General features: G+C 42.0%; 1 protein-coding gene across 3 annotated transcripts in view; it reads right to left on the bottom strand.

The window, feature by feature from the left end:
* The window catches only part of wdr3 (WD repeat domain 3), a 59,258-nt gene that overhangs the window by 39,784 nt on the left and 5,132 nt on the right, over positions 1-14,342 (bottom strand). For all 3 annotated transcript variants that reach the window (XM_067992955.1, XM_067992956.1, XM_067992957.1), the window contains 8 exons: positions 12,385-12,591; positions 11,960-12,169; positions 11,183-11,301; positions 7,745-7,823; positions 7,118-7,213; positions 3,890-3,985; positions 2,758-2,859; positions 826-923 (listed from right to left, as the gene is read on the bottom strand). In XM_067992955.1, the coding sequence (XP_067849056.1) occupies positions 826-923; positions 2,758-2,859; positions 3,890-3,985; positions 7,118-7,213; positions 7,745-7,823; positions 11,183-11,301; positions 11,960-12,169; positions 12,385-12,555 (971 nt within the window). In that variant the 5' untranslated portion in view covers positions 12,556-12,591. The remainder of the gene's footprint in view (positions 1-825; positions 924-2,757; positions 2,860-3,889; positions 3,986-7,117; positions 7,214-7,744; positions 7,824-11,182; positions 11,302-11,959; positions 12,170-12,384; positions 12,592-14,342) is intronic.

The raw sequence follows: 14,342 nt of genomic DNA, 5'->3' as shown, positions 1-14,342 counted from the left end.
GTCGCGATCCACCCACTTACCTTCCACGTTTCGCACCCGGAAATCCCACACACCCACCCCCCCACCTTCCGGGCTAGAAGTTAAAATTTACCCCTAGGGTTCAGTCTGCTTTCTCTCTTCTGCTCCACCTCAAGGGCTTCAATGTTTCCCTTGTGATCCTGTGACAAAACTAGACAAAGTACTCGTGATGTGATCTGACCAGAGCAACTTGCAATTTGAGCATGACTTCCACTTGCAATCTATGTAGCCATAAGGCGCTACTTGCTATGTTGCAGTAACTGAACATGTAAAGTATTGACTTTACTAACACAATAAGTTAATGTGGTGATTTGTGCTATCCACAGAATTGAAAATATTTCAACTTTTCCAACAAAGCTTACCCCAGATAGTACAACTGAAAACAAGGAGCTGGTCATATGGGATATCACACACTCTTCAATTGTGGATAGCGAGGTGGCGCACCAAATGTGCAGTAGGACCAAGCTCTTTGCCAACATACATGTAGATCTAACCTAAATGTTGTTTATGGTGCCTGAATTCCAATTATTCCGAACACTACAACTGAGAGCATCAGAACGAGACGTTGATGAAGCTGAACAGCAATAACTTCAATTCTGTTTGCTGCAAGTGCCAACTATGAAACAACAGCTCTTACACTTTGAAGAAATACCTTTCCTGTGAGACATTTGTATTTAGATGGTGAAACAGTCCTTACTCACCAAGAGATCTGTTACAGTGGGGGGGGGAATAGCAACAAAAGAGACTCCCTTTAATGACAAACTGCCACGTTATTCATGGAGTCAATTCAATTACATTTTCACTCACTTTGCCTTTTTCTTGGCTTTCTTTTGTTTCTTTTCAATCCTTTTATTCACTTCCTCTTCACTTAGGATCTTAAAAATCTCAAGAACACCATCTGTTCCCTGTGAGCAATTGTAAAACACATGATTAAAGTGTTGGTCACAAGACTGGTTTGCCCTACGAGGCCAGTTTTGCTCCATTTAAGATTTAGAGCACTAGATTCTCATTCGTCTCAAAACTGAAAATCTTGTAATTTTGAATTTTAACTAGTTTATTCTCTGCCTACTCTCTCCTCTATAAAGACAGCAATCTTATGAAATGACTAGTAACATGATTCATAAGATGTTTCAAATCTTTGTAATTGCAATTTGAAGGGTTATTTTGTGGAAATGTTGATTATTCTATAAGGAGTAGTATGTTAACACATTTGTACTGTGCAAGAACTGTGGGTAATATTTAAACTCAAAGAAAACTTCAATTATTGTACATACACAACATCTGATTGTCTAATTAATTTATTGGGATGTGTATACTCTATTTTATTTAGGTCTACTAATCAAATAACCATGCATCTAGAATATATTAAATTCAGATACAAGGCACTTCTATGTCAACATACTTAATGGGAAATCCCATTATAAAAGTGTCCACAACACTTGTTATGCTGGTAGGTGGTATTGCCATAAGACTTTCAATGTTAGGTGTGTCATACCGTGCTTGTGCCTACAAGGTACTCTGATCAACCCTTTCCTCACAAATCACTGAAAATGCTTTCTGAAAAAAAAATCATTTGCCGAATTCTAATGTCCAAAATATGGGTATGAACAAATTTTAAAAATTTTTAATTACATAAAACACAAGGACATGATTACATTTTTTAATTGAATTGTATTGTGTCTTTTAATGCTTTCATTAAAATTTTTTACTTGAAAGCTTCAATCTCTCCCATAAGCCTGGGCTTTGAGCGGATATTTGTGCCTGGTGCTGTGATCCTGTGAGCAAAAATTCAATAGTGCAGTGTACCTAATTTCCCACAATGCATCAGTATCAGCTGTACTGGTGGAATATTTATCTTAAGAATCTAGCAGTTTCTGCAGAGTGAGTGAGTGTGAGAAAGAGAGAGAGGAGGGAAACAAGTTTAAGGTGAGAGGGCCTTCGGGCTTTTGCCACCTGCCCTTGGGAAGAGTGAGTGGGAGTGATGGGTGGGGTCGATAGCAGAATACGGGTGAGGTATGTGACATTGGAGAGAGGGGGCAGAACGATACGGAAGTTGAGTGGGTGGTTTAAACGGGAAGCAGGAGAGGTAGTAATGGGAGTGAGACGTTGACGGAAAAGGGTGGGGTTGGGAGAAGATGAACAGGTAAAGGGGCATGATGCACTTTACATTTATTTTCAGTTGGCGTTTGAGCGTCTTTTGATTTCACAGAGCTGATTTGAACAATGAGCAGTTTAATAACTAAACTCTGGAGATAGCAAGGGGTTCTCAACCAGTATCTTTCTTTATCCTTACTATTGATCTAGAAAGAAAGAAATACTTGCATTTATATAGCACCTTTCACGTCCTCGGGATGTCTCAAAGCGCTTCACAGCCAATTAATTACTTTTTGTAATATAGTCACTATTATTTTTGTAGGCAAAGGCTGCAGTCAATTTGTGCACAGTAATTTGTACAAACAACAATGAAATGAATGGTGATGTCGGTTAATCTAGCACTTACTTCAGAACTGTTTAAGTGCATCATGCCCCTTTACCTGTTCATTTGTGATGAATTTGAGCACTTAGGTTACTGAATTTATTATATGTAGGTTTGGCCTGACACTCCTCAGAAATAAAAAGATAATGTCGAACAATATGCCAAATTAATTGACAGATTACTTTAAATGGCTGAATATTACAAAATGCAAGCCTATTTGTTGGGCATTCAATTAACACATTAATAAACAGAATGATACTTACATGACAGGCAATAATTTTGTTACTGAGATCTGTTGCTAAGGTAACAACACGGTCCCTGCCCTCCCTAAACATAGAACCAATCTTCCGACAGGTCAGTATACGCTGTAAGGACAATAGAAAAAGGATTAAAATTAATAGTAGCATTCAACCAGGAGCCACACTAATATAATGGGGGAAATTTTAACTGCCCCAGGAATGCCAGGAGGTTATAAATTCAAAAATGGTCTACTCAACCCCAAAAGGGCCACTTTCGGTTTTAACGGAGGTGGGTTGGGGGGCGGCGATTAACCTGCTCTCTGGAGGCGGGTCCCTAATTTAAATATTTTAATGAGGCTATGCGCCTCAAATTTTACCTCTGTTTCAAATTTAATGGCTGCAGGCTGGGTTTCCAGGGCTCGGGAAACCCAGCAGCTGAAGGGAGGCGAGAATGGCAGGATCCAACAGGTAAGTGCCTTTCTAGCACTGCTCGTGGGCCAGGAGTGCTTTCCTGCAGCCCACCAAGTAAACCTGTTTCCCTCCCCATGATTGGAATCCCCCCCCCACCGCGATCAGACATTCCGAAATCTCCGATCCCCGACTGATCTCTACATGGGCCCCCCCACCCTGGTCTCTCCGACCCCCGACTCGATCTCTCCACTGCGCCATTAAACTGGGCAGGACTTCCGGGTTTCCCGGCCGTTATACCTCCTCTCAGCCTCCCCGTAAATATCGGGGCCAATATATCTCATCTAACCACCCAAAGTCAAAATTGATCTTGACACAGCTCCCCAAAAGCAGCTGTAATTGGCCTTTCACAAGCCACTTTCAAATTGATACTTGTTTTAACCAGCTTTAATTTTCTCCACAATTTTTCCTTTTTTCTCTCCACAAGAGCCTCCCAGCTCCACATGACCTTATATTCAGAAAGCAATATCTGGATCACATACAGCTCCATGGTCTTCATAGTATTGTTTCATAGTTGCTTCTAAATTCAGATGAAGGGTGGGTTATTTGTTATTCCTGACAAGTTCTACTCTAATTTGCATAAGGTTGCAAAGCAAAGTATTTTAAGGATATAAGCGATTCTGTTCTGTTCAAACTGATCTAAGATTACTAAGGAACAAAAGACTATAGTCACAGAAGTAAGATTCACCTCCTCTCGATTTTCATTCAACTCCTCTTCAGTTTCTTCAAAGTTTCCTAGGGGGCCCTTTATCTTTTTCACATCTGGTTGTCCAGCTTCTTTCTCCTGAAAAAAAAATTACAACACAGGATATGTTCACGATAAATAAAGCTTGCTTTCTGTTTTTGAACACAGGTAACTTGTCAAAGATTAATCTAACTGGCCACTTCAGAACTACCACACTTAGGTCTCAATTGTGTCTCTCAGAAGAAACACAATAAAGAATTTTAAATTTTGCACAGTCAATAACACCAAGCTAGAAAGAGCATGGTCTGCCTTTGCTTAAGTTCACTGAATTGCATACCCGAGTGAACTGACTTCAAGATTCTTCTCCTCACTTTCGAGTCCTTCCATGGCCTTGCTCCACTATTCCTCAGTGATCTCATGTTGCCCTTATGCACCTTCCAGACCTCTGATATTCCTCATTATATCTTGTTCTCTGTTAACTCCATTCTATCATTGGAGGCTACTCTTTCAGCCACTATGGCCCTGCCCTCTGCAACTCCCTCCTGCAAATCTCTCTGTCATTCTACCACCCTCCCTGCTTTCAAAAGCCTCATAAAAACCCTTCTTGGATGAAGAAAACAAATTTAAGCAATTCATAAAATAATATAGTTTGTACTTCTTGAACTTTCATCACTATTCTGTTTATTTATTCTTCCTTAAACCAATGGAAAACAATTAGAGCAGTCAGAATTGCTACTCAAGTCTTGGTATTCCTGCTCAGTATTTTCAACCATCCTGTAAAGCACTTGGAGACATCTTTCTGTATGTGAGAAGTGCTACAGAAATGTATGTTATTGAGTGGAAACTTTGCTTAAACAACACTGATATAAAGAAACGGCCTATGTATAGCAACTAGCTAAAGATATGTCCCATCAACAAATAGACTAGCCAAACATTATTATACCAACTCGCTTACACCTTGAAGTGCATCCTAAATGGAGCCATTATGCACAGATGTCACTGCAAGATGCAGCTGTGACTTTGCTGGAAGTAGAATTTATGCATATCAAAAAAGTAATACACTGAATGTTTCCCCAAGGAGCTTTTTAAATGTTGTTGAAAGGGAAATGCAAATACCACCCGATGTGTCTCTAAGGACGATGGCAAATTTAAACCTCTTTATTGGTATAAGAACATTAAATCAACTACTCTGCTGATTTTCTTACTCCAGTGAAAATGGGACTATATTTGCACTGAAACAATGCAATCTGTAATAATGTACCCACAATAAATCCCTGTCATTTCAAAATAAAAACAGAAATTGAAGTTCTTACCTTCACAAAAGATTCATGTTTCAGTTACCAAATGGTAAATAACAACTGATACAATTTTCTCATCAGTTCATGAGGAACAGATATTTATAGCACAGGTTGCATCATTTGGCTGATGAAGTTAAAGCCCACGAGGGTTCCATTTAATCTCAGTGCTCAGACAACCAACAAAAAACACACTTCAATACTTCAGTTTACATCATCTGAACCTTTTAATGATATCACTACCACATAATGTAGTCCCACTCATCTATCAAGCTCTATGTAGCCTCCTAAGGCTCTTGGCAATATTATTCGGCAGTGGTGGCAACAATCTTCAGTGTAATTGTTGCACTGCAATCAATAGTAGATAGATGGATTTATGTCAGAGTAATAAAAGAGACAAGGGGTGACATTTGTGAGGCAGTGACTACAATTATGAGGGATTCAATAAAACACTAGGGCGGTACCAATAGATTGGAAATGGGCTATCATGGTGCTCATTTTCAAAAAGGGCGACAAAGCAGATGCAGATAACTATAGACTCTTTATTCTTACTTCAATACTTGGTAAAATAACATGGAATTGATCATCTAGAGTAAACCGTAGGATTACATGTACAATAATAACAGTAAACAGCAATCAACATGGATTCAGAAGGGAGAGATCCTACTTGAGGAACCTGTTTGACCTTTGAGGAGGTGACATTACAAAGGCACTGTGAAAAACCCTGGGATGCAGTGTACTTTGTTGAACACTTCCAAAAAGTGTTCAACAGAGTTTAACATGATAGGCTACTCATTAAGCTCAAGGCTGTTCAGTGTAAACCTTGGGAATGGATGAGAAATTGAAAGGGGAGAAACAGTGGATATTTGTTACAGCAGTTATGTAGGGGTGCGGGGGGGGGGGAGGAGTGCTGAATGGGTGCCCCAAGAATTGGTATTGGGTCTACTACCGTTCCTAATTTATAATAATGACGTGGATTCAGAAACTCAATGGTCAGATGTGAAGATGATACAAAACTAGGAGGGCTAGTTGCTTCTGGACAAAAAATGTAAGTCGGCAAAACACTAGCAGATAAAATTTAACAGACAAAAGTAAATTACTGCACATATGGAGAAAAAGTGGGCAACATACTTCATGGATGGTGCCAAAACAGCTAAAGCTGCAATTAAAAGAGATCTAGAGGTCTAATTAGACTCAACACATCAAACCATTGAAGACAGGGCAGCAATCAAGAAAAAAAATTGTCCAGTCAAAGGAGGTCATGCCCAAACTGTATAGTGTTCTGGTCAGGCCACATCTGAGTACTATGTATACTTCTGGTCACTGAGAAGTATAAGAGATATTCAAGGACTGGAGGCAGTACAGAGAAGAGCCGCAAAATTGATCCATAATATCAGAGGTTTGAGTCATGAGAAGACACTGGAGAAACTTTGATATTTCAGCCTTGAAAGGAGAAGGAGAGGTGACCTATAGATAGTAAACTGTACAGAAAAGGTAAATATTACTTCAGACCAAATTGCCGAGAGCAGGACAAGGGGACTTAGGTGCAAACTAATAAAAGGCGAATTGAGGACTAATGACAGAAAGTTCTTCTTCATACAAAGAGTGATCAATCCAGGGAATGGTCTTCTAGGTAGAGCAGTGTAGGCAAAAGCCAAGGACTCATGGATGTGATAATAGGGAAAGTGTAGAGCCTTTCTAGAAGTTGAACTGAAATGGGCTGAATGTCTGTCCTCATACAAATTTACCTTGTCATCCCAACCATCCAGAACATATAGTGTAACATGTTATGATATTCTTCTGTAACAGGTCTGCATAATAAAGCTATAATTAAATCAAGATATAATTCACAGATGAAACAAAAATCACAATCAAACAGAAAAATATTTACAATTGATATTTTTGTCCTCGTTCATGAATTTTATCAAGTTTTTACCTCATCCAGATAACGGATGTCCCACACCCTGAGTTCGCTGTCAGATGATCCAGTCATTATTCGCTTTTCATCTGAAAATAACACTAAACCCCACACCTAGGGCAAATATAGAAAGCAACAGAATAACTATATTTAATAGATTATTCAGCAGAAAATGAAATCATTCAGTCCTGGTTCAAATAATCTGCATGTGGTACAGACTGCATTCAAATTTAAGGAAATAATTTACAATATTTGTTTAATAACAAAACAAACATCCATGTTTATTTAATGAAAAACATAATCTGAACATGCTGGAATTTGTACAACACGATCCCAACTTGTTACTGTGTAAAAAACTGAGGAAAGAGACAAGACAGGTACAGGTCTAAAACACTCCTACTGCATCAAAGAAATAAAGAAATTACATTTTTCACTTTTACACAGAAGGGGGCTACACCAGCATGAATTAAAATAATCAATGAGACCATGATTGAAACAGTCTCATTTTGAAGGCCATCACACTTGGATTAACTCAAAGTGAGGCAATACAATCTGCTGAGACATCCACATACTTGCAAAACCCATAATCATGGCAATACCAAGGCGCCAGAAACAAACAGAAGTGATCAAAACAACGTGACTGACCTCGCTGCGATGGCCGACCATGGTTTTGAAGCAATGCTGTGTATCTAAGTCCCACCACTTAACAAATGTGTCCTTGGAGCTAAAAGAAAAACAGAAAGAAATACTGAAGAAAAATTGGAACTTATCCAGCTAATGGTCATAAACATAAAATTAAAATAAATCATTTATGAGATACTATGGAGCTACACTGGTGTAGAATAATTAATTGGAAATCTTGGTGCTAATTCATTCGGTCACTGTTATAATCCAAATTCGAGTCTTACTGTTCCACAGTACAGCAGTACATTATATTAGCATTATGCCATCAGAATTTCCTCAATTTATCATTCCTTTATTTCAATCTTTATTCCACAACCAGGTAAAATAAAAATGGAAAAGACCATTCAACCCTCCTATCTTGCTGTTGTTATTTCCATCCAGATACAAGAATCTGCTTTGACTGCCTTAATCTCTTAGATCTTTCTCATGTTATATATCACTGCATAAAGAATTGTAACACTTTACTCAATAATAACCTTCAAATTAATAAGCACAAAGACACCAAGAGGAAAACTACAATCTATTTGAGGAGTTTCCCTTTCCATCAATCAATATAGCAAATTGTCACAATAGAGAGCTCTTAAATTGCAGAAAGAATATTTCAATGACCGAGTGGTCAATCTGAGAAGAGACGGTGAAAGCAGTTACTACTGATTCATTCAAATACAAATTAGATATATTTCTTTCAGAAAATAACATTTTGGGTTACAGTAAATAACAGTAATTTGAGACGACATGTGGTAAGTGTACCATGCTTGGCAGGAAAAAGGTGACTTTGGACTTATGGGGCTCGATGTTACCAGGGCTGCGGGTTTGCGGCGGGGGGGCTATTGGGCACGTGGGTAACGCGCCCGGTGAAATCAGTCTGCCCCCCCGCGCGATCGCAGCCTAATTGGACTCACTTACCTGGTCTTCCGGGTTCCCCGCTGCTGATCTGCGCGTCGGGCGGACTGCGCATGCGCAGTAAGCTCTGTCAGCTGGAGGAGCTCTATTTAAAGGGGCAGTCCCCCACTGACAGATGCTGCAAAAAATAGCAAAAATTACAGCATGGAGCAGCCCAGGGGGAAGGCTGCTCCCAGTTTAATGATGCCTCACTCCAGGTATCATTAGATGGGGTGAGGAGGAGGGGGAGGACAGAGATCTTCCCCCCGGAGGGCGGGAGGAAGCGGCCTGCCTCTGCCACCAGGAAGGCCTGGCTCGAGGAGGTCACCTGCACCACCAACATATCGCCCACCTCCATACAGTGCAGGAGGCGCTGCAATGACTTAAGTAAGTCAGCCAAAGTGAGTACACTTACTCATTCCCCTACACTCCATCTGCCACATCACCGCCCCCACCCCGCATCTCCTTCTGCACTGCCAACACAACTCTGTCACATCACCCCTCATACCCACTCAAACCTCATCCTCATCTTACCTGCACTTACTCACCTCGCCAGCACTCATCCCGCTACTACCACTCAACCCAATCCTCATACAATCTCATGGCTCTATCTCATACTCACCCCCTCATGCATCTCTTTCACAGTCAGCCTCACTCAACCTGCCACTACCTGTGCTGCAGCCACAGGGCATGCATCACATATGTGCAGTAGGAAGCGTAAGGCAAACGTGTCGTGAGCATGAAGGGGATGCACAAGGGTGTTTGAGGGTTTGTCATGGTTTTTACTTATATTGAATTTCTGACCAACTCACATTACATTTAATATTGGCACCACTACTGCCACGTCTTTGCGAATCTTGTCTGGTTTGTGCAATAATGCCCTTTCCTGAGGAACACAATGAAGACCCACAATTGATGACACCCATTGTGTCACTGCAGAGTGGGTGTAGGTGTATTTGCAGGGCTCTTTTGTGCAGACGACTGAGAGACGTCGGCGATGTCCCCGGTGGCACCCTGGAAGGATGCAGAGGAGAAGTTGTTGAGGGCAGTGGTGACTTTGACAGCGACAGGTAAGAAAATGGTGCTCGGGCCAACCGGGAGCAGCTCGGCATGAAGGAGGCTGCAGATGTCCACGACTACATGTCGAGTGACCCTGAGCCTCCGTGTGCACTGCTGCTCAGAGGTCCAGGAAGCTGAGCCTCGGTGTGTGGACCCTGTGGCGAGGGTAGTGCCCTCTGTGATGCATCTCTCTCTGCGGTTGCCCTCCCTCCTGCTGTGCAGGTGGATGTGTCACAGCACTCTGTTGTGGAGCTCCACGTGTCAGAGGTGGGCGGCGTGGCCGGTGAGGCTGGTGATGCTGTTCGCCCTCCGAGGAGGTCATGACTGCAGCTACGGCGGCCCCCATCTGGAAGATGTACATCTGAGGGGGTCCGCAAGGTAGGTACATATCTCTGGACCCCGGGGTAAGTGTGCAAGTTGGTGAATTTTATTGTCAGGAGGAGGGTGGTGGAGGCCAAACTTTGTCCCAAATGACAGAGTGGCCTCCTGCAATGAGTGAGGGTCTCCCCCCCAACCTGTCAAATGGACCTTTGCAGCTGCCACAGGCTGATGGCTGCAACACGTCCATTTCAACTGGGACTGTTTCCCCAGTATTGGAAACAGTCCCAGTTGTCTCTAAAATCCCACCCCTCCTGACATATTCCCTTAATCAGGTCTGTTAATGACCTGAAATAGCAATATAAATAGTCTTAAGTAGCACCCCGCTGGCTTTAATTGTCTGCGGGAGTCCCACATGCGGGGGCTGCGCGCGTACGTCGGCGCGTCTGTGGGGACCCCGGAAGTGGGCGGGTTGGAGCCGGGCTCCCGACCCGCTCCGGGATTCCCCGATTTTCGGAGCCCCCCCACCAGGAACGCACCCGATAGCAGGTGCTAAAACGAAGCCCATGGTTCCCAAAGCTCTCCACGAGGTTTACCTCGTGTCATTTCTGAGTCTGTTGTAAACTAATTGAGAAAGATTGACTGCTATGAGTAGTCAACAACTCCGTTGACTATCATTGTATCATGCGATTACCTGGATGGTAGCAGGCAAACTAGATGGACCTTGATCTTTTCTCGTCCAACAATTCCTATGTTAAATACTGTAGCATCAAATTTCGAACACCACTCCTCCATTGCAACTTCTCCAGTCTCTATTTTATTGACATTATTACTATGGCTAGTGTTCTTGTGAACTTTCTTCCTCTTTGCACCCTCACTGTTAAATTAAGACTCATCACACGGGCTCTGAACTCAGTCTTTCCCTGGGCCTCAAAACAATGAAATTCCATACCGCACTCTCATCCTTTCTTGCTACAACCTTCAGGTTTTTAAAACCCAAGCTTGGTTTTGTCAATCATTACTTATTGATTTATTCTCTTTCACTGTTTCCAACCTTGGTGGTATGCTGCAGGGCCTTCGTCCACCAAAATGGTTTCTCAATTTCAAAAAAAAACAATGTCTCTTTCTCTCCTATATTACCTTGAGACCAGAAGATTCCTGCCTTTCAGAAACACGGCATGTGTAATAGCATCTTTGTGTCCTTTCAGTCTGTATAATCCGCTCTCATTGATAACATCCCAGATGATGATTTCTGTGTCCTGTGGGATAAGAAATGCAAAGACTTCCCTTCAATCGATTCACTTTTAGTGACGATATGATTAACACCAAAGCAGCTTCAATTCATACAACAGAAACTACATGTTGGGGGACCAAAGGTTTAAAATCCCATCAACCTACCTGTGGTTTGCAGAAAATACCAAACTAAAGTCCCACAAAGTAAATAAAAAGGTGCATTTAATTGCCACATAGCAGCTGTTCCTCATTGATTGGAGATAAAGAATCGACTGGGCACAGCTCATGGAGGAAAATCAGGCGGAGAGGACAACACATGCACAGTGGAGCCCACCCAACTTTCCTCTATGTACTGCAGTCAGGCAGTTCTTTATGCCTAAGTTTAATAAGAGGAAAATCTGCCCCCTCATTATCATCCTCTTTTATCGAAGATGGTCTATTGTAACAACTTAAATTGAGTGAACCATCACATTTTGTCACAGGAGCAAAACTTTTTAAGTCATCCTCTTGGAGTGAGGGGCGAGGGTGATACTGGAGGAAACAGCATTGCAACCTAGTGTATAGCATATCCAACCATGTTTAACACCGTCACTCAGTGCAAAATCTCACATAGTTCACCTATCAACTCAATAGGCACACCAATTCCTTCCCTCTAAAATAAAACCTGAAAAGAGTATACCTTACCTTTGACCCCGAAACCAGTCGTGCTCCAAAACTATCATAGCTGAGAATTGTCACTGCTGCTTTGTGCCCATTAAAGGTGACATTACTCTCTCCAGTCATTATATTGAATATGCGTATTGAGCCATCTTCATATCCAACTGCCAGGTGATGGCCATCAGGGGCAGAGCACAAGTAGGTTACTTCTTGTTTAATGCCCTGAAGAATCAATATCTGTGGATACAACACACAACAGGATGTTAAAACAAAACATATCACTTCAATCATTCTCTGAAGGAACTTCTTGCAAACTCAAGCTAATGGAATTTGGACAAAGACCAAACTAACAGCCTTTTCCTTTTAGTGGACAGTAGTTTGGCGCTACAAGTAATCACTCTGATCACATAACACACACAAAAACACAAACAAACCCACAGGGTATTACTAACCTTCTCTCCTTTTCGAATATCCCAAATGAACACGTGCTCACAGGCAGCAACTGCCACGTACCGACCTTTTTCTCCTCGCAGCTGTACAAAAGCAATGTTTGCCTTTTGGCTTCCAATTACTCCAAAAACTGCACTAGCAGTGTAACGTAGATACTGCTTTGTCAGGCCCATGGCAAGGGGCTAAGCTCAGCACAGCAATGTAAAGATCTGATCAAACAGAAACAAGCAGTACATTAATGAAACTCAATACTTTTGTAACATCCCAATTTTTCCAACTACCAGCAAGGAAAGAAAAATTTTGATAACTTTATAGCTGAAAAATAAATTTAATTGGGTGACTAATGTAACATTGGGCTTTCATCTTTCTCTCTCCCTCTCAATTCGTCCATTAGCCATGAAGTTCTCCAGTCAAAGGTTACTTACCACTTGTTAACCCAAGCCTGAATTTTGTCTAGATCCTTCTATAGGTTAGCATCACCTGCTCCATTATTAGAGGAGTTGTGAATGGAGCTGAACACTGTAGAATCATCAGGAAACAAGCCTACTTCTAACTATATGATGCAGGGAAGGTCATTGAGGAAAAAGCTGAAGGTGACTGGGTCGAGTATACTGCTTTGAGGGACTTTGGACAGTGTCCTGGGCCTGTGATGTTTGATCTCCAACAACCACTCCCCATTTTCCTGTGTGTCAAATATAACTCCAGCCACTGGTGGACTTTTCCCTTGATTTCCATTGGCCTCAGTTTTTCCAAGGCTCCCGGGTGATATATTTCGTCGGTTGAATGCTGCCCTCATATTGAGGGCAGTTTCTCTCATTTCTCAACTGGCATTCAACTCTTGCATCTGTGTCTGGATCAAGACTGTGATGAGTTCTGGAGCCAACTAGTTCCAGTGGAACCCAAACTGAGCATGTGCTAGCAGGTTATTGGTGAATAGGTGATGCTTGATGGCACTATTCATAGTCTTCCAGCACTTTGATGATGATTGGCAGGGGGATGAGAGGGCAGAAATTGGTTGGATTAGATTTGTCCTGCTTTTTGTGGATAGGAAATACCGATTCTTCAGAACTGTCAGGTAGATGCCAGTGTCATAGCTGGACTGGAATAGCTTGGCTAAGGGGCGACTAATTCTGGTGCTGAAATCTTCAGCACTACATTTGCTATGTTGTCAGAGCCCATAGTCTAGCCTGTGTCCTCATGCACTCAGCTACTTCTTTATTTCATGTGGATTGAACCAAATTGGCTGGACACTAGCATCTACAATGGTGGGTGTCTCGGTAGAAAGCCGAGTAAGATCGTCCACTTGGCACTTCTAGCCAAAGGTGCTTGCAAAAACTTTAACCATGTCTGTTGCAATCACATACTGGACTTCACCCTGGTTGAGAATGGACATGCTCTTGGATAAATCACCATTCTCAACTGGATGTGGCAGGTCTACAGACCGATGCTAGATGTGGCAGGTCTACAGGAGCTTTGCTTTGATCCATTGTTTATGGGACCAATTAGCTCTCTTTATAGCCTGCTGCTCTTTGTGTTTAGTATGCAGATTGTAGTTTACTAGGTTGGGGCTTCATTCTAATGTTCTTCTATATTCTTTGTTGAACCAGGGTTAATCCTCCAGCTAGATGGTAATGGAGAAGTGAGGGATAAGTTGGGTGATGAAGTTACAGATTCTGGAGTAACGTACTTGACCTCAACCTCACCAACATACATTTCACAGACGTATGTCTACGATAGCATTGGTATGAGTGAGGGATATGTTGGGTCATGAGGTTACAGACAGTGGTGGTATACAATTCTGCTGTTGGTGATGGCCCACAGCGTCTCATGGGAATGCCCAGTTTTGGGGGGCTATATCAGTCCTTAGTTTGTCTCAGCATGTTGGTATTACAACATTGCATGATGGAGGATCACTGTGAAGATGAGACTTTGTCTTCACAAGTTCTGTGCAGTGGTTACG

The sequence above is a fragment of the Heptranchias perlo genome, chromosome 11 (genome assembly GCF_035084215.1).
Source record: "Heptranchias perlo isolate sHepPer1 chromosome 11, sHepPer1.hap1, whole genome shotgun sequence".
Lineage (NCBI taxonomy): Eukaryota > Metazoa > Chordata > Chondrichthyes > Hexanchiformes > Hexanchidae > Heptranchias > Heptranchias perlo.
Note: the sequence above shows the minus strand (reverse complement) of the source record. Positions and strands in the feature narration are given on the sequence as shown.